Source organism: Pygocentrus nattereri, chromosome 9 (genome assembly GCF_015220715.1).
Source record: "Pygocentrus nattereri isolate fPygNat1 chromosome 9, fPygNat1.pri, whole genome shotgun sequence".
Taxonomy (NCBI): Eukaryota; Metazoa; Chordata; class Actinopteri; order Characiformes; family Serrasalmidae; genus Pygocentrus; species Pygocentrus nattereri.
This window is the reverse complement of record NC_051219.1, coordinates 17,051,692-17,077,498: the sequence shown is the minus strand read 5'-3', so window position 1 is coordinate 17,077,498 and position 25,807 is coordinate 17,051,692. Positions and strand designations below refer to the sequence as shown.

General features: G+C 39.2%; 1 protein-coding gene across 2 annotated transcripts in view; it reads right to left on the bottom strand.

The window, feature by feature from the left end:
• lrp1ab (low density lipoprotein receptor-related protein 1Ab) overlaps positions 1-25,807 on the bottom strand; it is a 189,255-nt gene that overhangs the window by 51,798 nt on the left and 111,650 nt on the right. For both annotated transcript variants that reach the window (XM_037540882.1, XM_017694300.2), the window contains exons 21-32: positions 20,437-20,619; positions 18,792-18,989; positions 17,299-17,544; positions 15,519-15,716; positions 11,946-12,150; positions 10,684-10,848; positions 10,357-10,601; positions 9,467-9,598; positions 6,342-6,569; positions 5,793-5,967; positions 1,343-1,437; positions 326-475 (exon numbers count right to left, since the gene is read on the bottom strand). In XM_037540882.1, coding sequence (XP_037396779.1) covers positions 326-475; positions 1,343-1,437; positions 5,793-5,967; positions 6,342-6,569; positions 9,467-9,598; positions 10,357-10,601; positions 10,684-10,848; positions 11,946-12,150; positions 15,519-15,716; positions 17,299-17,544; positions 18,792-18,989; positions 20,437-20,619 — 2,220 coding nt within the window. The remainder of the gene's footprint in view (positions 1-325; positions 476-1,342; positions 1,438-5,792; positions 5,968-6,341; positions 6,570-9,466; positions 9,599-10,356; positions 10,602-10,683; positions 10,849-11,945; positions 12,151-15,518; positions 15,717-17,298; positions 17,545-18,791; positions 18,990-20,436; positions 20,620-25,807) is intronic.

Sequence of the window (25,807 nt, the reverse complement as noted above, 5' to 3'; positions counted from 1 at the left end):
TTGGCTGCTCCCTTTAGGGGTCGCCACAGCGGACAGTCAAAACTGAATAACCTACTTTATTAAATATTCCAAAACTAATGCAGTTGAATCACAACTAGATTGATACGCCATTAATGGCAAAAGTACTTCAGGTATGTGACTCAGGCTTCCAGGATTTTCTGGAAAGCAATGATGCTTTGTAATATACATAAATGAAAAGTGCTCATATTCGAGATGCTGGCTAAATGCTAAAAAATGTCTACTTATACAGTACAATCATATGGAAGAAAATTGTGAGGTTTTACAAATTATAATAATAATTACAGAGTGGTCAGTGGCCTCTCACCCATAACAGCCAGAGCTGTGGCTTTGGTCAGTTTGCCCTTCACTCCTTCCATGATCTCCAGGCCTGTGCCGTCCAGCTTGCAGCGGTTTATGGTGCTGTTGCCTGAACTGATCCAGTAGAGCCTCTCCTCATGAAAGTCAATGGAGAGCCCTGTCAGAGACCAAAAGAGAGCAGTCACTCACAAGTTTATAATTGTTGCCCATTACATTTCTAAAATAACATATTTAAAGCACACATATTCTTCATTTTTCTTATATTTTCTCCCTTAATGTGTCATGAACCAAAAACACAACTAATTTACATAACTCCTTTAAATGGCCATTTCCAACCTCTCTTTATGCCTTAAAATTAAACAGGCTGTTTCTGATTTATTTTGTGCCTTTAAGACTAATATACGTAAATGACCTCAGTTCTGACTGGCTACACTGCTCTTTTCTTCCAAAAAGCAGTCCAGGCTGACTTTAACATGAACCGGTGGAGGTAAACTGCTGTAGGCTGAGTAGGTGGATATACAGTTGTAAGTGAAAATTTTGGGTGCCCCGACCAAGTGGACATGTTTTGCTGCATTTCTATGTGAGGGGAAAAAAAAAAAAAAAAAAAAACATACCCTCAACAGAGAACACACTTCTGCACAATTACTGCACAATTTCCTGAACTTTCAAAATAACATTTTCGCCAATATGATAATTCAACGAATGATGCCATATTTACATTTGTTCTCTGTAGAGAAATTCAACAAACATGTAATTTGTATGACTGCATGGAAATGTGTTGACCTTTCATGATATTACAACAACTCAAGATAAAAATAAAGTATGGTTGCAGCTTAGTTTCCATATACTAACTGGTTTGAAGAGAATGTTTTTAAACCACAGTAATGTTAATACATTAGATGAAATTCTTATTTAGAAATTTTTCATAATATAGGCCCTTTAAGAGTTTGAATAATCTCAGAGAGTAACATATAATGCACAGAATAAAGAATAAAGATAATATACTGAATATGAGGTCACTCACCCACAGGACTTTTCTGATTGGTGAAGAGTAAAGTACGGTTGGTGCCATCTGTGTTAGCCATGCTGATGTTGTCTCCATCAGCCCAATAGAGTTTTCTGCAAAACAATAAGCATGGCATAAATAAAACATGGCACTTGAGGATGAAGCAGAGGATAATGATGATAATGTAAATGTTAAATACACTGCATGCACTGTTTTTGTTACTGATTCTAACTGTGGTGCTAATGGGGCTTTTATCTTTTACAATATATCATGCATTATGGATTGTTTATTGTAAAAATGTCCTACTTCTTAGCATCATTTTCATGTATTGCTTATGTGCACTGGAGATGTATGCGTCAGGAACAGCTCTATATGCTTAAAAGCTGACCTCTGACTTTTGCATTTGTAGTTAACATTACATGTTATCTGCACATGCATACTGTATGCTTAACACAGACACTGCAACATTATGCCAACAAAGCTTTATTGAAGCCTTCAGAAATCTTCTGCTATTCAAGAAAAGTGCAAAGCAAGCTAGTAAGACAGAAAAAGAACTGTGAATAAGTGCAGAGCAACCGATCGGTCAATTAACATTTCTCCTAGACAACACAAATGAGAGTGTTAGTTAGTCCTACAAGTCAGGGTGCAATGTCAAGCTACTGCAACAATACAAAGCTAAACCGCTTAAACGTCTTCTGGATCATGCTTGGACCCCTGGAATTGCCACTTGTAATTCCATTTAGCTCTCATGGTGGTTATGACAATTTACAGAAATCAATGTATTCATCAATTTCAGATGCACAGTAAAATGAAGCAGGTTATCTTGGTGGATAACAATGGTAAAATATTCATGTAAACCTTTTTCTCTCAAAATAAAAAGCTATTTAAGTAAGAAAGCTGAGAGTGTTTGACCCCTCCCAATAAACAACTTCAAATCTATATCATTCACACAGCAATTTTATATAGTTTGTGTAGTTTAATAAAAAGATGGTGTTTGAGTATGCTGAATACAGCATATTTTATTGTACTATTGATGGCATTTCTTGGCAGTGTCACTTTGTACTTTGAATGATCAAAATTGAGATAAAATACAAGGAGAGTTTATCGGAGAACTGTAATTTTTACCAATGACTTTTCTAATGTTTATTTAAGAACATATTTCAACATTATACTGTCAGAAAGAATCTATGTACATAAGCCAGTTAAATCTGAGTGAGCCAGTGAATAAGTGAGTAGTGAGGCCCATGAGGTGCTTTGCATCCAAATTCAGGCATGGCTCAGTACACTGGCTTCACATCAGTCGCACAGCGGCTGCTGCTTTTGGAGTCAGGGCCAAGGAAACTGTGCCTCCTCATTGGGGGGTAGGTTTTATTTTCTAACCTCAAAGACCACACCATGAGCGTAATTTAAGCCTATCCCCCAAACTTCTAAGCAGTATAAACGTCTCCCCTTTTGTTTATGTAACTTTACAGCTCCTTCCTTTCGTTCTTTAGGAATAAACTGTCTCGTCCCATTCCCCCTCCACATGCAGGTTCCCACTTCGTTCCAGTCACTCGCTTTCTCTGAAAACCGCAGAGGCATATGGCCCAGGCATCTGTTGCTTTTAAGTGCTATTCTCAAAACAGAGCTCAACAAAAAACGGAGGGAACAGACAAAAAATTAACAGGGAGAGATAACTACAGAAGGAGATATAAGCACTTGGTGTATGAGCCAGTCCTCTTAAGGTTTCATAACACTGACCTTGTGGATACATTTGTTTCCAGAGAAATATCTGAGGCTATGGTAAGAGCTTTAATCATTTCTGAAATTTTGGTCTGAACACGAACACAGCCTGAGAACTTTCAGTCTGGAGGCCGACCCGCCACGTGTTTCAAATCTAGTCTAATCAGACAAAACTCTCTCCGAAACTGAACTGAAAATTAGTCTAAAACTGACCTGTAATGGCCCATCGTCCCAAGGGCCAAATAAAACCCGACCAGATAATGCGGGTTATTGTGTAGTATCATGGAGTACATAATTACAGAAGTCACTATAACATGAATAAATAAAATATAAAGCAAAAATAAAATGCTATAATAATATAATCAGCCATACAAAAAGTTTAAAAGCAAGCTTCTATTTATTTATTCATTTAAATAATGCTTTTAAAACAGTATCTCAAACGTGTTTTAGTCTGAATTAACTTTACATATAGCACTGTTCTCATGCTGTGCTGATATGGCACAACGTTATACATAAAACGTAAAACATAGAACTTCGCAAAATATTCACACGTCTGCCTTCACATGCATATGAACTTGAATGAGATCCCATTCTTAATCCATAGGGACCCTTCCTAACAGGTTTAATATGTCAGCCCACCCTTTGCAGCTACAACAGCTTCAACTCTTCTGGGAAGGCTTTCCACAAAGTTTAAGAGTGTGTTTATGGGAATTCTTGACCATTCTTCCAGAAGCACATTCGTGAGGTCAGACACTGATGTTGGACGAGAAGGCCCGGCTCGCAGACTCTAATTCATCCCAAAGATGTTCTATCGGGTTGAGGTCAGGTCAGGCTAGTCAAGTTCTTCCATACCAAGCTCGCTCCACCCATGTCTTTATGGACCTTGCTTTGTGCACTGGTGCACAGTCATGTTGAAACAGGAAGGGGCCATCCCTAAACTTTTCCCACAAAGTTGGGAGCATGAAATTGTCCTAAATCTCTCGGCCTGCTCAAGCATTAAAAGTTCCTTTTACTGTAACTAAGGGGCCGAGCCCAACTCCTGAAAAACACCACACTGTAATCCCCCTCCACTAAACTTTACACTTGGCACAATACAGTCAGACAAGTACCGTTCTCCTGGTAACCGCCAAACCCAGAGTCATTCATCGGATTGCCAGACAGAGAAGCGTAATTCGTTACTCTAGAGAACACGTCTCCACTGCTCTAGAGTCCAGTGGCGGTGCTTTACACCACTGCATTCGACGTTTTCCATTGCACTTGGTGATGTAAGGCTTGGATGCAGCTGCTCGGCAATGGAAACCCATTCCATGAAGCTCTCTACACTGTTCTTGAGCGAATCTGAAGGCCAAATGAAGTTTGGAGGTCTGTAGCAATTGACACTGCAGAAAGTTGCCGGCCTCTGCACACTATGCGCTGAGTCATTTTATGCGCTCTGTCATTTTATGTGGCCTACCACTTCGTGGCTGAGATGCTGCCATTCCTGATTTCTTCCACTTTGTTGTAATACCACTGACAGTTGACTGCGGAATATTTAGTAATGAAGAAATATCATGACTGGATTTCTTGCACACATGGCATCCTATCACTGTACCATGCTGGAATTCATTGGGCTGCTGAGAGCGACCCATTCTTTAACTAATGTTTGTAGAAGCAGTCTGCATGCCTAGGTGCTTGGTTTTATACACCTGTGGCCATGGAAATGATTGGAACACCTGAATTTAATCATTTGGATGGGTGAGTGAATACTTTTGGAAATACAGGGTGAGTCAAAAGTCACAGGACACCGTTTTATTTTATTTTTTATTTTATTCTCGACTTTTATCTCTGGGTCATCTCAAACAAATTGTGTATGCTGAGAAAATCCAAACAAACACCACCTTCAGCACCGCATCGTGGAGGCTTGTGACAGCATTTCTCCAGAGATTCTCACGCGGGTTCATAACGATTGGATCCTGCGCCTTCAGCTCTGTGTTCAGTACCAGGGACAGCACATTGAACACGTCAAACAGCTGTGTATCACAGGCAACGTTCCCAGTTGTTGTTGCAAATTTCTGTGTTGATAACTTTTGAACCACATGAGATATGAGATATTGCAAATCTCACTGCAGCAATCGATTTCTGAGACAATTCTGGTCTTCTTTGATATGCTACATGACCATCTTCCCATTGGAAAAACTTGCCCTCGATCCAATACGGCGGCTTTCAAGATGGTGGCCATGTTCCGGACAAAGCCTAACAGATAGCCCCCCCCAACCATCACTTGCTGGGGTATTCAGATATGTCATTTTCCCTTTCGTTTCTGAAATAAAACAGTGTCCTGTGACTTCTGACTCACCCTGTATAGTGTATATAAAAGTAAAACTATTTTTGGCCAAACAAATCAAATGTTCTTTTGGCTGCACTAAAAAGAATTTCCCTGAATAGATTTACTGTTTATGTTCCCTTTTCTTATGAGCATAAGAATAACTCTTGTACCCAGGACAACTTTACCTTACACTTTTGATCTTCTGTTGTTTACATGAGTCAAAGAAGTGTGACAATTGACACTATTTAACTATCAATTAAAGCACTTCCTATCTAAAACTACTGGTGTATAACAATAAAATCTAAAATATAAATCTAATTATATTATCCATTATCTGAATTTTTAGCCCCCTAAAATCAGTATCGGTCACACAATTCAGTCAGACCCTAGGTTAGGATTAGAGCCCTGCAGTATGTGAGAGTGTTTGCTGAAGTTACTAACCCAAGCATCGGGTGGACCACCAGGCAGTGGGGTTTGTCCAGTCCATGAATGACAGAGTTCTTAAAAGAGCCATCCAGACGGGCCACATTGATCTGCTTCTTGCTGGCATCATAGCTGGTCCAGAACAAATTCCTGGACACCCAGTCCACAGCCAGGCCCTGAGCATTAGGAATGTCTAAAATAAAAGCATAAATAGTCATAAACTATCTGATAATGAGCATAAGCATCGTTAAAGGAAAATTTTAAATGTGCGTCAAGTTCCTCTTACTCAGTAGTCAATCACTGTTAACATGTATTTTAATTTTAAAATTAATTCACTTTGCAGACACTCTTACACAGAGTGACTTTACATGAGTTTAATCATGCTAACAGAAGTATGTGGATGTAGCATTAGGAGTCTTGCCCAACAACTTGGTAAAGCACAATGTGCCTGCCTGAGCAGGGAACTGAACCCCAGAAACAGAAACTACACAGCACAATGCTAATTAGTGGCTGTAAGCATCTATCAGAACAGCCTCGTAGCTCCTATGCAAAAGGCCAGGCTCTCACCAGCAGACACCACTGTTTCCACGCCTGTCCCATTGATGAAAGCTCTCTTGATCATCTGAGTCCGCACATCAGACCAATAGATGCGCTGCTCCAGAGCATCATAATCCACTGCTGTTACGTTGTCAATAACAGGCACGGTGAAGGAGATGATATAGTTGTAATAAGGATTATCAATGTCCACCCCTCTGATCTCAATCTGACGAGCATATAGCAGGAACTGACGAGACTCTGTACAGGAGAATAACAGAAGAGGACAAGTTTTTGTTTTTTTAAATATGGTCATAAACATGTAACATTACACAGCAAATGTAAAATTTACAAGGGGCAAAAGTGTTAGAGAGTGTGAAATATAATACAGGATATGTATACTAAACACTGAAGGCACTGAAAGGAACACAGTCCTCTGTAGTGTGTGTAGATGAATGAGAGTGGACAGACAGTGTGGTAATACTGCCTCCTGATCTTCAGAGAAACACTGAGTTACTGACCACCACTGCACACAGAATACTGAACAGAAAAGTAGCCCTGCCTCAAATACTGATCAAAAGGGGAGTGTTGAGGGTGGTAGAGAGAGACAGAGATAAACAAAGTGGGAAAGAGATAAAGAGAGAGAGAATGCAACAGAGAGACAAAGAGAAACAGAGACAGAGAGACATTTTGTAAGTGACAGAAGACTTAGAGATATAGAGAGAGACACAGATATACAGAGTGAGAGACTTAAAAAGAGATACAGACAGACAGAGAGTGATAGAGTAAGTGAAAGACACTGAAAGATAGAGAGAAAAAGTGGTAGAAAGAGGGAGAAAGAGAGAGACTGGATCTCTCAGTGAGAAGTGTCTCCTGATACTTAATGTCAGTGTTAATGGAGGGCGAGAGCAGCTCCCTCTATTTCAATCAGCCTGCTCTTCACAAAGCCATAGCGGAGGTCACTGCAGAATACTAATCACTGCTGTGCTATCAGTGCATCAGAGCGCACAGGTCACACTGCAGAATACTAATCACTGATCTTAGTTCAGCACAGCAGGACAACAGTGCCACACTGCACAGCATGAACCACCAACATTAGATAAGTTTAGTATAGACAGCGAGCCCTGAATGGGGTTGACCATTAAGTTGAGTGCCCTGCTTTTAACATCTTTAATAAAGCCAAACATCTGCTGGCACTGTGGTTTTAATGGTTTTCAAACAGGGATGGGTTTTGAAACTCAGTACTTTTCTGTCACAGACTGAATTACTTATTCATATTATGTGATGAGACACAGGAGCACATTGAGCACAAAGACTCATTCTACCAAAATGCACCACAGAGCGCCACAGGGAGCCATTCTTACCTGTGGCCATCAAACTCTATAACTGCTCCCTCAGTGTGAGATTCCTGAAATGTGGTTAATCTGCAATACTTAATACCAAACTGTACTGTTCATATGTGTAATAATAATTACGTGTGCAATAACTCAAGATGTTTATTATTTATTATAACAGTCACTGCCATTTTACTGTACTCATAATAACTTAAATCTCGTGTACATATTGCAAATTTCTTTCTCTTTTGTTCTAAATTATTAAAGTGTTTATTCTTTTACATAAATGGCTGCAACTGTAATAACTGCAATTTCCCTCTGGGATCAATAAAGGATTCTGATTCTGATTTAAGTACCACAAATTACTGCACAATTGTGTCATTCAATACCAAATTTCAATGAAGTAGTTACCACATATCATATCAGTATTTATGAGCCAACAACTATGCTAGTTAAAAATATTTCAAATAAATTTCTTTTATATCTTATTAATGGCAACTCTTCCATTACATGAGGCGTTACTCTGCCATTGCGCCATAATTACAGCCATTTCAAGCACACTGGACTTATCAGACTGACGACACAGCACTCCAAATTCCAGCCATCGTTTTGAATGAAGTTGAAAACATCGCTGCCAACATTGGTCAATAACGTACGTCATAAGTCACCAGTTTCCAGCACAGCTCAATGTCTCTAAGCACCACTGTGCCCCACTAATAATTTTGCAAATACTGTATTAAAACTACAAAAAATAAAAGGTAGATGACATAACTTTTCTTACTTCATATGCCATAATCATTTTTCCTATCTGTCTCTCGTCCAGTGTGCAGTAATCTTTACAGTAATTGTTGCTGCAAAGCCAAGCTGAAACAAGGCTTCACCTTTTTTAGCCTTATTTGGTCATAATAAGCACATACCACCATATCATGTAATTTAAAAGACATAATCTTGTAAACCTCCATCAAATTATGACTTTTGTTCTAAACCATCTTCAGATTTTTGGCTACTTCACTATTCTCCAACACATGGGAAAACTAATATTAACCAAGATCATGCTTCACCTCCCCTTATTCCACCCTCACCTACCATCTTAGCTGGCTCAGAGACCCTCCCAGATATTGTGTTTCACTTTACGGTATAAAGTGATTATAAGCCATACTCACTTTATATTCATATGCAAAACATTTTGTTTTTTAAATATTTAAATACAAATACAAACAGCAGTGTCTCAGCAGCTCTATTGCAGTCTACTGCAAGAAGTTTGGGTACATTGCTATCTTTCTATCTATTGGGTACATATCTATAACAAACTGTACTTTAAGAAAAAAAAACAAAAGAACAAACAAAAAAACCCTTAAAGATTTGTATGCAAAAAAATTGAATAGTCCTGATCAAATGACATGTTTAGTTAACATCCTCTACAGAGAATACAAACATTTTTTTCTTTTGCAAATATTAGTGTACAACTTGTTATTAGCCAAACCAAACATATTGGACACATACTGGATACAGTCTACATTTTTTATTTGTTTATTTTTTTATCTACAATCTTAAATTCAGTAAATAAGCAGTAACTGTGTATTACAATGTGCATCCTCTGTAGAGGATGTGTACTTCACACGAAAATCAAAAATGCATGTAATTTGCCCAGAGGCGCCTAAACTTTACTGCGATTTATAATCATATAGTCATAAACAATAAAAAGTGTTAAAACAACTTTTTGCATTTAAAAGAAATTTAAAGAACAGTTTACTAATCATTTATAACTTGGAATAAGAACCAGGCCTATTTTTAAAGATGAAAAGATGATGATAAAAAGGCTACCGTAGCAGGTGTGCTTGTCTGCTTGCAGCTTCATAAGATGTGGACAGGCACAGGAGAAGGTCTGGTTGTAGTTGATGAGGCACAGATGAGAGCACGGACCCTTTCCATCGTTAGCAGCACAAGGGTTAGGAGCTAAGCAGAGTCAGAACAAAACAGAAAATTAAAATGAAAGCACTGACACAGAATCTAATAAAGAGGTGTAAATGGGTACAGTATGTACTCTGTATCAGTCAGCTTGGGTTAGACCTGCTTAGAATGTCCATCTTTTCATGCGTATGTGTGTCATGTCTTGCCTTATAAGCATACACTATATGTTAAGACTGTGGATGGTTCTGTACTAAATTAAACCAAACGCGGTGTGATGCTCAAAACATTGTTTTATGTTATTTGAGATACGGTATTGGCTTAAAGTGTATTTTTTTAAATCCCTTTTTGGCAGAGAGGTACACGAGGACGTTTTGTGGCAAAATAGTCCCCATAAAAGCATATTTACTCAGATTTAAAACAATGTAACTATTATTACCCATGATAAAATGTGTTGGTCCACTGGTTGCTTTTGACAGTGAATAAAAATAGCTGTATTTGCATTTTTGAAATCACAAACCCCTGGTTCCCACTACCTTAATTTCCAAATTAAAGGACAACAAGGGCTTTGGGACTGAATCAAAATTTTTTTAGGTACTCTAACAACATTTATATGTGACACCTATCTTATTATAAATAAATAACAAACAAGAAAGCAAGCAAGGAAAAAATTCTATGAGAGGATCATCCAAGTTTGATTTACAAGAGTTTACAGGAGACATTGTTAATCATTTACTGGTGAACTCACTGACCGTATTACGGGAAATTTATGTCTATTTGCTTAGTGTGATGTCAGTAGTACTGACCCTGAGGCTGTCTGGACGGGTGGTAGACCTGCAGGTCAAATGGCTGGGTATTGGTCCTCTGCACTACAGTCACATTGTGTCCAGTCCATTTGTTGGCCTTGGCCAGTGTGTTGGTGCGCCAGTCTGTCCAGTAAACCTCCCCTCCATACATGGTGACAGCAAAAGGGTGGGACAGGTACTCATGTCCCCGCAGAACCTCGATCAGGCCCGAACCATCATAGGCAGCTGAGTAGATGGCGTCAGACCTGCAGACACGTCATTCTCCAATGAATAATAAGGCCGTTTTGGGGATCGTAGAATATTTAATAGCTGTGCGTGTGTGTTTACCTGGCATCAATCCACAGAATACGGCGCTCAAGGTAGTCAACAGTGAGGCCATTGGGCCATCCTCCGCTGCCAGTTTCTCTATGGATGGTGCGACGACCATCGCCACTCATGGAAGCAGCTTCTATCCTGGGAGAACTGGCGTCCCAGTCTGTCCAGAACAAGATGCTGAAAAAGCAATGAGGCAAAGCCAAATTCATGACATATTACTTCAATCTATACTATCATTTCCCTTCCAAAATGTATCAGTTTTCACACAGAAACAGTCATATGAACCGATCCGCTGTGGTGACCCCTAAAGGGAGCAGCCAAAAGAAGAAGACATACAGTCATATGAAAACGTTTGAACACAACAGGTCAAATGACCTTTTGTTGATTTTTTTTTACGTGGAAATTTAAGGTTGTACCTGCAAAGTATAAACTTTATAACATTGGTTTAGTGCACAGGTCATATTTATATGCTGAGTTTAACATATTGGGGAAAAAGAACCGTACAAAATATGCCATAATCTTTGCACAGGGCATTTTATTTTATGTTTCATTTTCTCCCCTGATATGGTAAATTCAGCAAATAAACAGTAATTTTGCATTATAAATGTGCACGAGTTTATTCTCTGTGAAGGATGTCTTCATTATTATCACTCAGAAAAAACAACAAAACGTAATTTAACCTTACTGTCTCGTATGTCTGTACATACACCACACATTATTAGTAGCATTAGTAACAACAGCCAGACAATGTACATCAAATGAATCTGTTCATATTTAAGATGCCATAATGATTTTAAAATGTACAGTACAGAGATTCTGTCGAAATCTTTTGATATCAAATTAAAAGCAAAATCAAGAATGTCACCCATCAAAGTATCAATTACAAAATGAAAGCCATTGCGGTCCACAAGCATGTGTGATTTCACCACACCATCTCTCCGAGAAGGTGTACGAAATAATCGTTTGTATAAAGGCATGTGGATGTTTGCATTAGATATGGTACACTGCTGTAGTTGTGCTGTCGTCCTCTTTAAAAGTAGCTCTGAACATGACTATTTTTACCTTTATTGTTCAGTAGGCCTATCCAGTGGAATCAACTGTCTGTTGCGCCATTACGCGTACAATTGATAAAATGATAAACTCACCAATTCAAAGAATAATTTATAGCATTGTTCAAACAAGTGTTTGTTTGTTGGTTAGTCTTCACTCAGTTAAATCCTTTACATCCCTAGCAGTAAGTGTATATCTACACGTGTGTGTGTTTTGTGTCTCACCCGTCTCTGGGGTCAAGAGCGATGGCTCGAGGGTGTTCCACCTCTCCAGCCAGCAAGGTGGTGCGCATGGTGCCGTCTAGCTTGGCCACCTCGATCTGGTCCAGGTTACTCTCCACCCAGTAGATGTTTCCGGCAATCCAGTCTACAGCCAAGCCCTCTGGAGTAGCCAGGCCATACTGAATAACCACCTCAAAACTGGTCAGTGCTGGGCAAAAACAAGGACAACAACAACATGTTAATATTCATTCATTTGTTTGGGAGACTGCTTTGGCTGTGGGTGCAACTTTAAGTATGATGACACTAACCCTTGCATGTAAACATGCACGGTATGTCAAAAGCAATGCTCGACTTTCCCTATACATTAAAATACTTCCAGAGACTTAACATAGAATAGCTGTTTGTTAATACTATAGACAAACACCGACCGGTCATTAAGAACACCTCTATTTCTATTCTCGTTGTCCATATCATCAGCTTCAATTACCTTAGTAATTGGTACAGTTAATAGTTCTTCACATATAGACTATGGTAGCTGTATCTCTGTATACTCTTAATCCTCTTTAACCCTGTCCTTCAATGGTCAGGCCCTCACAGGACTAGAGCAGGTACTTTTTGGGTGGTGGATCAGACAGAACACTGCAGTGACACTGACTTGATGGTGTGTTAGTGTATGTTGTGCTGGTGTGAGTGAACCAGATACAGCAGCGCTGCTGGGGTTTTTAAACACCTCAGTGGCACTGCTGGACTAAGTATAGTCCACCAGCCAAAAATATCCAACCAACAGCATCCTTTGGGCTGTGTCCCATGACCACTGATGAAGAAGAGGATGACCAACACAAACTATGCAGCAATAGATGAGCCACTCTCTCAGACTTTACAACTTCAAAGTAGACCAAGGTGAGTGTGTCTAATAGAGTGGACAGTGAGTCCACTCACTATCTGGCAGTCTGATAAATCAATAGAGGTTTGTCGGATGCAAGCAGAACACTGTTGGGCCTACTCTAGATTAATGTCCACGGTTTTGGGACGGAACGTCCAACAAGCTCACATAGATGTGATGGTCAGATGTCCACGTCCTTTTGGTGTCATGTCAACTTGCGTTATAAACACTGCCCTACAGTAAGGTTTCATCAGAAAATTTCAGCTGTGTTGTAGCATTCAGTGTGGCAGGTAAACAACCACAGCGTAATGTGCTTTGACAGTATCTCAAGCTGACCTCCATTGCTCCATCACGCACAGCCTAAAATGATTTCATCTGCCACAATGACGCTAACATATGCAGGCTGACAGAAGCAGCTCGAAAACATCTTTCTCTGTCTTACACCATGTCTCTTGTTTGCACAGTGGCGCTCCAGACGCGGACAGGCATTGAGAGCCCTGTGGACAGCAAGCAGCACTATGCCCGTCATCCACACATACAGCAGTAATTAGAGTTCTGAGCCCCTGCATTGTTGGGCTGGAGACAGCCTGGCCTCTGCACTGGAGGAACTGAGCAAAAAAGCTCTTTGTTGCTTTGTTTCGCTGCTGGCAACCATGCCGGCTGTGTTTCCACTTAGTTCCGAGAGGAAACGGCAGGGATTTGAGATCAGAGTTGGACACTGTATCTGTAAAGTGGGTTTGGAAGGTGGGAGGGGGGTGTGAATAGTGCCTATTACAAAGAGGCAGGCACTTGTCTAAGGTTGTTTGTAGTCATGCAAACCACTGGTTTGAAGAACGACCTGTAAACATTCTCTCAAAAACAGATACAGAACTGTGCAAAAGACACTAACTTTTCATTTATTTCATTTCTCCATCAAAATAGCCACAGTGCAAGTGAAAAGAGAGAGAGAGAGAAAAAAAAAAAAAAAAAAACTCAACACAAACCGACAAGATGGCTGCGCAAGCAACCCAAGAAACCCACAAATGTAAGTATTTTCTCTGTTAAAAACAAGATTACCATTGTTTTATAGTTAAATGTTGTTTCATCACATTATGATCAATTTCTTGATAACAAGCACAAAAATGCTAGTAGTATGCTGATGTTTCAGTAGCTAGCTAGCTAAATTTACATGGAACTGGAAAATGTGAACAAGAAGTTAGCAAATAGCTGACTTCAACTTAATTTCACAAAAAAAAAAAAAAAAAAAAAATCGGGGTGGGCGACAGATAAGTGTCGCATCCCTCCGCTCTTTGAAGGCATATGATGCCCTAAATTACCAGCAGTGAGGCTGCTGAACTTCACCCCTCCTCTGCTATCACTGCAGACTGGCAGGGTCACCTACAGAGCACCGCTACTAGCCTGTTAATGAAGTAATGTTCTTTTTCATTTGAGAATTATCCCATTTCATACAGAAAGATTCTTACCATTGTCCCTTGTAACTCCAAAGGTTCCAAAGGGCAAAGCGACTCTTCAAAACAAGGGCCAGAGGTAAAAATAAGAAATGAAATTGGGCCTTTACAACTTGAACCCTTTTTTGGGAGACTTTTAACTCAAAGTTCAGTCTAGTTGATTGCATTTTCTGCTTCTCACAAACTGACTCATCTCAATTACAAACTTAGGCTAGAATTTAGCATCAAGACACATTTTCAGATCAGAAGTAAAGTAGAGCTTGCTCTTCTCCTGTCTCTCAAAAATGTATGCTTTATATACTGTTAATCCGGTTGTGACAGTACATGGATGCATGGTTGTAAGAAGTTCCATTATCCTCTATCCCCTTTTGCACTTATTTTTTCCGTGACTTTCTCTTTCCTTCTGCAGGTGGATTATCTTCAGTTGTTGCTTGCGTGAATGTTAGCATCTGTTTGAAGGGGAACAATGTGTGTAATTCCTTTGAGAGCTTTTGCTTGGGATTACAGCTGTTACTTGTCTTTAAATAGTGATATACTTGACATTAGGCGCTGAAAATGTATTTATATCTTCTTCTTTCAGCTCAGCAAAAGAGCAGTCTCTGACTTTTGCCCAAAGCTGTATACACCAACAACTATACAACCATAACCACAAATGTACACAGTATCCTGAGAATTTGTGGCCAAAGGAGACATAATGATTTAGGTAATAGTCTGGTATGTTGAAGAAGAGGGTGCAGTGTACCCAATGATCCATACAAAACATATACAAAACAACATCTACATTAACGGTGAGCTTGTTCAGACCAGCATGGAGCCTTCGGCTAAATTAATAAACGTTCTTTTCTCTGCGATGTAATCTTTATCGCCCCAAGCTATTACCCACTTCACTTCTTCAGCCGCAGCCAATGACATGGTTGAATAAAACCATCGCTTTCACAATCAATCCCAAACTATTAGGGTTTTTCTCCACATGGAGACCTGTAAGAGACAACTGCTCCCTAGGTGCACTGAGCAGAACTGTTCATAAAAGGTTTATAGTATAGCTGGTATGGTGTACCTCATGGAGAGAAATGAAAGTTCATGGCAGGTTTAGAATGGGTAAACTGTTCTCCTTTGCCTGGCTGCCACTAGAACTTTCTTTCCATATGCCATATGTCAGTATGGCTGTAAAACACTCCCTTTAAAATTACCTTTAAATAGTGCTGAAGTAGAATCAGTCCCATATTTTCTGGAATGGTGTCTCACCTCCGTTATCAGACAGTTTCCCACGGTAGATTTTGTCCTCCACCACATCTGTCCAGTAGAGGGAGCTCTGGTTGAGGTGGAAGTCCAGGGCGATGGTGTTCCTCAAGCTGGGCACCAGAACACTGAACTCACCCTTATACAGGTCAATCCGCCTGATCTCGTGCCGGTTGGAGAAGATGATGAAGGGTTTGAATGGATCTAGATCAAGAAGATAAGACACATGGCGCCTCAGAGAAAAGCCTTACCATCCAAATGACTTTCCAGTGACTGAAAAACAGTGATTTTGCGTGCCAAGTGATCTAAATAAACTTGGTAAATTTCCACTGGCTGAGGACTGCTAAAAGCTGAACTGTTATAAAATTAACACCCATCTTCCAGCCAAAAACAATTCAAAATGTTCTGAACCCCAACAGAGTTCATTCTAAATGAGGCTGTATAAAACTGTTCCTCAGCTCATCTAAAGCCACAGAAAAGAGAAGCAGTTTCAAAAGATTAGAAATGTACTGTTATGAATTAACACCATGTTCTTGAAGAAAGAAAAAAAAACAACAAAAAAAAACGATGGTTCTTCCAGGGTTCTTTCTCCAGAAAACCATTTTTTCATCATTAAAGGGTTCTTTGTATCATGAAAGGGTGCTTTAGATTGATGAAGAACATGCTGTATATGTATATTCAGTTGTTGACTGTATAAGATATTGATATATCTACTAGGCTACTTAAGTTTACAGTATATGGCACTGAATCATAATGCTGTTTTTGACATTGTATGTAAATTTCATGAAGAAAGGACCAAAAGACACGGCCCAAAATGACTTGTGAATAAGTCTGGTTATTTTGACTTAATAAAAAAAAATATATATATATTTATATATCATTTTGGAGATGGACAAGGTTTTCTTTATGAAAGAAGCATCTTCGTACCATTTAAAAGTCTGTAAACCAATCTGACTGACAGTGAATGCATTGGACAACTTTAATATGCTAGTCCTGTGCACCTTCATAAGTTTCAAAGTAATAGGAGGAAGCCAGGCAGCTAAATAAATAAAGAACTGTACGTGACTATAATGATGAACAGAGCTGTAGAAGATTATACAATGACTGAGATGGCTGCATAAAATTGAAGAAGCAATATCTAAAAATCCTCTATTGCTCAATGTTATATTACTAAATTTAGTCACTGGAATATTCTAAGCTGTTTAAGCTTTTATTAATTACAAGTAATTAGCAGCCAGTTCAATAACGCCGAAGACTCGGAGCTTATCTATTCACAGCATTACACACATTACCTAGCTAGCTACCTACTTGTTTACTTTGTCTAGTAAACTAGGAAATTCATATGTTAAACCGGTTAAATGATGCTACAGTCTGAAGAGGTATGATGTTAGTCTACATACATGTCCTTTGATCACATATTTTTAGCTGTTGTTTTTTTACTTACTGTAGCTCAAATTTATGGGTAGGTACCACGTTTTTCCCCCATGGTGATAAATGTAACTCTTGCTGAACATCTTCAGTTTGTCAGAACACTGCTGAACATACTGTTACAGCTATTCACATTTCCAGGCCACACTTAATTAGATTATTAGTCGATTAATTCACATGAATAATCAAACATCAAAATAAGTGTTTTTTCACAGCCCTAATAGGTAACAATAATCATTATGACCAGTGATTCCAAATGTTTGAATGGGAGTTCCATCTTCTTTTTCCTCCTCTCCTCTACCACTTTCTGCCTCATTTGCTCTTCTACTCAGCATGTCTCTCCCCTCATTTCTCTCACCGGTGCTCTTGCAGCTCTCGTTGTCAGGCTCCAGGGCCCAGCCCTCATAGCAGGCGCACTTGACTGTGGCCTTCTCCTGTATGCAGCGCTGGCTGCACTTGAGGTGCTTGGCACAGAAGCTCTGGATATGGCAGGTCTTGTTGTCAGAGCCCAGCTCCATGCCCGTCGGACACGAACACAGGATGCCCTCGCCCGGGGCGATCGAGCAGTTGTGGCTGCAGCCTCCGTTCTCTAATGAGCACAGGTCTGAAGGAGAGGTGGAACAACAAAGAAAGACAGAAGCAGAGTCACTATAGGGTTAGGATGTGTTTTTTCAGGAAGAAAACAGTCTGTTAGAATACCACCGGTCATAGGGCAGAAGTGGGAAGACTGAAAAAAAATGAGGTCTTGGCAAATGATATCTTAATATATCTAATGTTCCTAATTCTGAGATCGCTAAGAATAACAATGGATCATTTAACCAATTTTTGAGACATATACTATATTGGGAGATAATTATCCATAAAATGATTAGTTAATATAGTGAGAGAACAAATGTCTAACAATAAGTTAAATCTTACAACAATCTTAAAAACAGAAATCTAAGATATATCAACTGACCAACTGACCAAAAACCATGAAATATTTTTCATTCTATGGAATTTATTACTTAAATGTTTTTTTCTAACACTCAATTTAAAGTCTGAAAAGCAAGCGAAACCAGAAAAATAAGATACAACAAGACCACTTTATATAAAAACAGCAAATAAGACGTTTAACTACCCCACAGAGCCAAATCAGTATTTTTACTATCACAAACTGGGTTTAGCATGCTATTAGCACCCCTTACTGCAGACATTATGTTTGGTTCAAAATGACCAGCTGATGAGGAGAAATCTTCCTGGGGGCTGGTACTCAGAAGGGGCATCTGGCAGATGGCAGATGCCATCTAAAATACAATATTACACATGCTGACAATTACAGTCTGAGGGCAAAAGCGCAGAGGCTCAAGACTGCTCTGGGATCCATCTATCTATCCCATCTATCAATCCATCTGGGATCTATGATGACTTATCTTATGGTATTTTCACCGCATTGTAATGTTGAAGTCTGTAGGAAACATTCAAGTAAGAATTACATTGCACTTTGTGCACATGACAATGAAGAATGTTGGGTTGACTTTGATCTGTGTATATGACGTCTACATTTTGAGGCCTTGTTCGCTTCAGGATTTTAACTCTTGTCCTGCTAGTTTGCGCTGTTGCATGTGAATGGCTAGATTTCTTCTCCTCATCCAGTGAGTAAAAGGCACACATGACCACAGAAAGCATCAAAGTAGCAACTGTTTTAATTCAACTCTTTTTTGCTAATGACAGATTGAGGATTGCTTTTAGATATATGAAACACGTATAATTAATATCTAAAAAGGCGTGAATTTCGACAAATATCGGTTTTGTTTTAAAGCTTATGCCTACGTTGGATGATTCAGTACCAACATGTTTATGCTTGCTTACCGCAGAGCTTCTCGTCTGAGCCGTCAGGACAGTCGTCGTTGCCATCGCAGAGCTTTTCAGCAGGCAGGCAGATGGAGTCGTTGCTGGCACACACATGGTGCGAGAGCTTACACATCAGCGCCTCGCAATTATCCTCATCCGAGTTATCCTCACAGTCGCTGTCTCCATCACACACCCACGCCTTACTGATACAACGCGCTAAAGAGCAAGAGAGAAATGGTGACAGATACATTTAGAGCACTGTCAAGGCTTAAGAGCACTGCTTACAATGTCTTAGACTTCATACTACATCTTTAGTTTTGCTCTGGCGCTTCAAAGTTAATGTAGCTAACAAGTAATGTTAACTCAAACTCCACCTATCAGCATATTGCAATGCTAAATCACCACACTCTCCAAACGTCAAGTGGTTAATTGATCTGAAACATTTCAAGGTTTGCGTTACAGTATGAAATACTGTGATCTATAAAATCAAATAAGCATGGACAAAACGCAGGTTTCAAAATAATTGTTCACGGAATTAAAAGTTAAAGATTAGTTACTTGCAAGTGAGAGATAATGTAGGCATATAGTTAGCGCAATGCTAATTGGCAGTCATCAGCTTCAGCTTCTTGTTAGCCTTCTTAGCTACTTTGCTTTGTAGTGAAACTAAAGAAATTTAAAAAGTGAAATTTTGGACACACATACAGTATGACTTAAAGTATGTGGACAGCTCATAATCACACCTATATAAAACAAAACCATGGGCATAAATATGGAGTTTCCTCTCATCTTCTGCAGTTCAACCACCTCCACTATTCTGGGAAGGCTTTCCACAAGATTTTGAAATGTGTCTGTAGGAATTTCTGCCCATTCAGTCTAAAGAGCATTTGTGAGGTCAGGCATTGATGTTGGATGAGAAGGCCTGGCTCACAAATGACTTTCCAATTTATCCCCAAGGTATAAAAGGTGTAATGGGGTTGAGGTCAGGGCTCTGCACAGGCCACTGGTAGAGTTCTCCTACACGTAACTCTCTAACCATGTCTTTATGGACCTTGCGTTGTGGAACAGGGAAGGGCCTTCCCCAAACTGTTGCCATGACGTTGGAAGTATATACTTTTCTAAAATGTCTTTGTATGCTCAAGCATTAATATTATCCTTCACTGGAACCAAGGGCCAAAACCCTTAAAAAACAGTCCCAGACCATTATCCCTCCACCAAACATGACTGCTAGCACTATACACGAGTTGGCAACGTTCTTTTGGCATCCTCTAAATCCTGTTGTTCCTCCCAGACACTTTCATTTCACAATAATAGCATTTGCAGTTGACTAGGGCAGATATTTCACAAACTAACTTGTGGCAAAGGTAGCAACCTATGATGATAAAGTCACTGAGCTCTACAGTGCGTGCCATTCTACTGCTAATGTTTGTGTATGGCGACTGTATAGCCATGTGCTTGATTTTATACACGATAGCAGTGGGTGTGGCTGAAACACCTGAACTCAATACTTTTGGCGATACAATGTTGGCTGATATAATCAACTGTATATTGTATAAGCTGAAAATTGTGCAGATTAGATTTTTCGCTTAACTATATCTTACTTGGACTGAAATGACTAGAACTAGAAAAGAAGAGAGCATGGACTTTAATGTTCCAGTCTACCAACCTGAATCCCTGCAAGCGAACTTAACGGCAGGGTCGCACATGTGTGTGACGCCCTCACAGTGCTTCTCGTCACTCAGGTCCATGCAGTCGGTGTCACCGTCACAGCGCCATCGCATAGGGATACACAGTCCATCCATGCGGCACTGGAACTCATCAGTGTGACAGCCTCCAGGGGGACGCGTAGCTGCAGGAACAGACAAGTGAGAATTACGCAAAGCGTACACACACACACACACACACACACATACAGGCAGAGAGCTCTTATTAATCAGGCTTAATGAGCTCGGCCTGGCTGCTGTAACCCACGTGAGCTGTGGTCATCACCAGGCTGGCTCTCCAAAGCAAACGTTCTCACGAACAGTGCGCCTGGCATTTGCATCATTAAGCGGCGGGCGTAGAAGTTGGTGCTCATGGCGAAAGTCAGGCTTTGGCAGACCTTGAGAAGCACACTGGAGTGAGACTAATGACTTCTAGGGACATCCCAATCCAACAGGACAGACTGGTGTCAGAGTCAATCAAGGCATGTTTGAATGGATCCACTATAACAAACCTTTGTTAAGGCTATTTTACCCCAAAGCACTCTATTACTGCCAATGTTGTAGAGTTAACATAAATGAACACTATCCACAACTTTTAGCAGTTTTCAGAAGTTACCAAACAGTTTTAATGTCTTCATTGTGGAACTATTTTATAGCGACACGTTAAGCTAGCTGAATTTGATGGGTGGCTATTATGTAACCACATTCTGCAGGTCCCCTAGCGGCTATTCTGGTTATTCTTTTGCCATAATATGCCATAGCTGCATGGTGCAATATTTCTCATCCTAGCATTCAGAGGGCTGCAGTAGTCTTTGTGTTTCCTTCATTGGACTAAACAGAACAGAACCTCAGCGTGGGGAAGAATTGCCCTCTAATCAAGTACAGAATTCAAACTTCTCATGGTTATTACATATCAGAACGTATAATGCTAAGGATAAGCTAATTTGCTTAACATAATTTCAGATTTACTTTCTGATGGATGTGCATGCGAAAATTCTCACACATCCCTAGTTCATGTTAGAGCCACTGTACTGTATTCAAGGTAGCATAAAATGTCCAGCAAAAAAGTAGTGACTATGTATTTGCTAAGCAGCACTACAGTAGCATTTTAAAATAAATTATGCACTAAATCTCAACTGAACTGACTTATGTGACTTTAAATGTATGTAAAATCTGTGATGTGTAGTTGTACTATGAAAATACAAATACCAGATCAAGATACCAGCAGAATCCTTTTTTAAATGACTTTGGCAAATTAAAAAAAAAAAAAAAGAACCGGGACATCCTGGTTCTCAAGGATGATGTCGCAGACGCTGGCATCATTAGACTGCATGAAGAAGCTGGAACTTGTATTAAAAGTCTAGCCTTGGCAGAAGTTTGGCACAGCTAGAACTGGCCCTGTGTAGCACACTGAAGTGAGACTAATGACTTCCAGACACGAGGCTAAGCCAGGCCTACAGGCTCTCTCACACACATTTACGCAAGCTGACGCACTTTCAAAGACTCACACACACCCACTGTAAAGAAGGCAGATCTCATTAAGCTGTGGCCCTGACTGTTCTGGACAGCAGATCTCTATGTACACTGCCTGTCAGAGTGTTGAGGACACCATGCGCTCTTTGGATTTTCAGTGTTACTTTTCATTATGGCACCTGTGCAGTACAGAATGTAACTGCTGCTTCATTTAAGGTATAACTGAACATTTGTACAAAAAGCTGCTAAATAAACTTCATCTTTGTAAAAACTCAGACATGATTCAACATTCAGCAACACTTTTAAACGTGGTTCTCAAAAATGAAAATAATAGTGGCATCCCAGAATAATATGTCAATTTTAAAATAAAAAATGAGGACTTAAGGTTTTGTTCTGAGATGCATGCTAATCTTTGACATATGAAAATTCCAGCTGCCCTTTAAATTACGTGAACATTTCATGATGAATGGAACAACAAAAATGGTCCAGAATTATATTCTATGCTGAATGTAAACCTACATGAGCACAGAGTAACATAAGTTTGATGTTTATCACTTCTTTTCTGAATGTATTATAACTGTGTGGCTTGATGTTTCTTGCCCTAGCATTTAGACAGTTTACAGTAGTATTTTTATGTTTCTTTCTTTCTCTTTCTGTCTTTCCATCCATCTAACCAACTAACCAACTAACTAGCTAACCAACTAACTAGCTAACCAGATAAGAACGTTGTACAACATAACTTGTAAGCTCTTCACTGTCCTCTTCAGACTTCTCATGCTTCTTAAATATAACATAATGCAAGAGAGAAATCCATTAGCCTATAGAAAAAAAAAAAAAAAGAAAAAAAAAAAATATATATATACACACACACACACATATACACACGCACACACACACACACACATACATACATACATACATACATACATATATATATATATATATATATATATATATATATATATATATATATATATATATAAATAAATACACACACACACATACAAATGTGGGCAACAAATGTGGGCGAAGTTCTAGTGTTTATTAGTCTTGTAGGTCCAGTTTAAAAGTAAAGTAGCAAAATTGGGATGATACATGTCTTGGCTGATCTACTACATCTGGGGTAAGTGAAAATTTGCATTAATGTGATTTTTAAAGAACCACTGTTATCAAAACATTTTTAGCAAGCTGTCTCCAAAACCTAGCGTACAGCCATAGGGCATCAGATTACACAACAGACTTTTTTCTCCAACTGCACAATGGGCAAAACTGGGACCAACCACAAAGCAGCTCACAACTTTAAGAGTGAAAGCACAGAGGACAGCCAGCAGACAGTGAGGCAGAGCACATTCACAAAAATAAAACTGTCTGTGAGTGTAAACGTCAAGTATCCTGCACATCTGCTGTTGCATAATCCCCTTAGACAGCAAATTTCACAGCTGTCATTAATGCTGTGCTCCCCTGAGACCCCAGCTCTCGCACATACAATGATTTGGCATACTTGAAGGTTCCTTTGGGTCGGCACGCCGCACCACAAGCCCGCGCAGCAGTTTTTATACACAGGCAGAGTGCTTGGGAAATCATGATTTACTCGAGTTAATGACGAGCCACATATCTTCAGTGTGGCTCAGCTCACAATCCAGAAATATCTGAGAAAGCCGCATGAGCAGCAGCTTTACGCGATAAATGCGGAGGTTTTCTCCACTCAGCTCTCCACCGCACCACTAAATCCAGATGGAACACTGGATGGAATGTTTGGGGAACAGCACAGACACCACTACAGGAGTGGTGCATAGTGTAGTGTTTTCCCAACTCAACTGATTCAACCTACTAATGGTGTAAATAATAATTTTAATAAATATTAAAAATTAACTATTGTGCAAAGTCAGAGACCCTTCATTTATTTAATTTCCTGTCAAAACAGACCTTAAGCGCAATTATACATTTTACAGCTTTAGAAAAAAAAACAAACAAAAAAAAAACATATACATATATACATATACATATATACATATATATATATATATATATATATATATATATATATATATATATATATATGTGTGTGTGTGTGTGTGTGTGTGTGTGTGTGTGTGTGTGTGTGTGTGTATTTAAAAGGCACAGAAACCTAATATAATATCAAATTTACTGTGTCCATCCTTTGCCTTCCACTTTCCATTCATTTCAGGAGACGTAGGTTTTCAAAAAAACCTGCAGGACTTCTTTTTCCACACTTCTAAAGTTCAGACATTCGTCCATTTTCAGTGTTTTAGTGCACATTTCCTCGACCCACCTTGTTATCTTCTCACGGTGGAAGAATTGACAAAAACGTCTTTTGTTGGGAGGACACAGTTAACAGTTTGGTTTTGAGATTGCAAAGATACATAAAGAAAGGTCTCTGATTTTTTTGTACTGCAGATGCTCTTACCCAGACAGACTCACAGTTTAATCATGTTACAGGGGTAAGCAAATGCAGCGTTAGGAGTCTTGCTTAAGGACTCCTATTAGCATAGTATGGTGTGCTTAACCAGGTGGGGGATCGAACCCATTACACAATACAAATTAATTTGTTAAAATATAAAAAAGATGCATTGTAGAAAAACTTAGACTGATTAATTTAGCACGATGGGGATGGAAACCAGAGATCATAACGTCTACAATCTAAATATAGCCTCACTATCCAAAATCAACCAGTGAACCTACAGCTGACTCATGAGTTTTTATATTCAGTGATAACAGAGAACAATCTGGAAAATCTGGATAACAAAAGTTAATCTGGAAAAGAAAAAAGTATTGAATAAAGGTACACATTTCAATGGCCTCCATTCATGGCATGTACCTCTCTCTCATGAATGTACTTTTCAAAAATAAATTTCAGAGCAAAAGCTTCTCAAAACTGTCATAAAATAATGTCTCAGACATCAGGCAATGCCACAGTTTCATGTAACCTAACTGGGAGGGAGCTTTGAGAGGCATAAGAAGCTTTAGACTTCTGGTTCCAATCACCACCACCAGAAAAAATCTGACTTGTTAAGTTTGGGTAGAGCAGAGCAGAGCAGAGCAGAGCCGAGCCGAGCCGATCTTAGCCATTTAATTATGCAGAATTTTTCTAAACCTAGACCTAATTTGAAACCTAAACCTAACTGTAGTTTCTCAACAGTTTGAACTTCTAGAGATTTTTTTAATGGTACTATATAAATTAAGTCCAACTGTTATATATTATAGTAGATTCCAGACAGTCTACTGCTTGTGGACAGAACTGATCGCTAAAATTAAATCAAGTGGAACTGGAATTACTATTAAATGTTTGGAATCAATATTTTCAATAATATTCTGCTACAGATGTATACATGTGTACAATGATTGTAACAGGACACTTAACAATTAACCTCTACTCCGAGTTTTCAAATGGGCTTTTTAATGTGTCCAAATGATGTGAGGAACAGCTGTAGATGATTCTAGCTGCATAACTTCCCAGATGCCATGTATTTTAAAGGCAGTGATCTAATATCAAGGTAGATAGCTAAACTTATGTCATATTTACAGATTACTTATCATTTAGTAACTACTTGCAGCTCCCAAAATATTTTAAATATCTTATCCTAGCTTAGAATATTTAATTATATGTAGTATAAATGTCTATTATATATAACACAACACAAATGCTTAATATGAAAAGTGATTCCAAACTTTTGAACAGCACCCCACAAATGACCCATGTTCCCTGCAACCTGTTTTACCAGAATTAAGCTAACATTGCCTTGCTGAGTCAAATCTAACAGATCTGCCACATAGAGACAAATGTCTGTGGAATGACTATCCTCAGAGCTACACAGGAAGCAGTATTTTTCAGTGCTGACA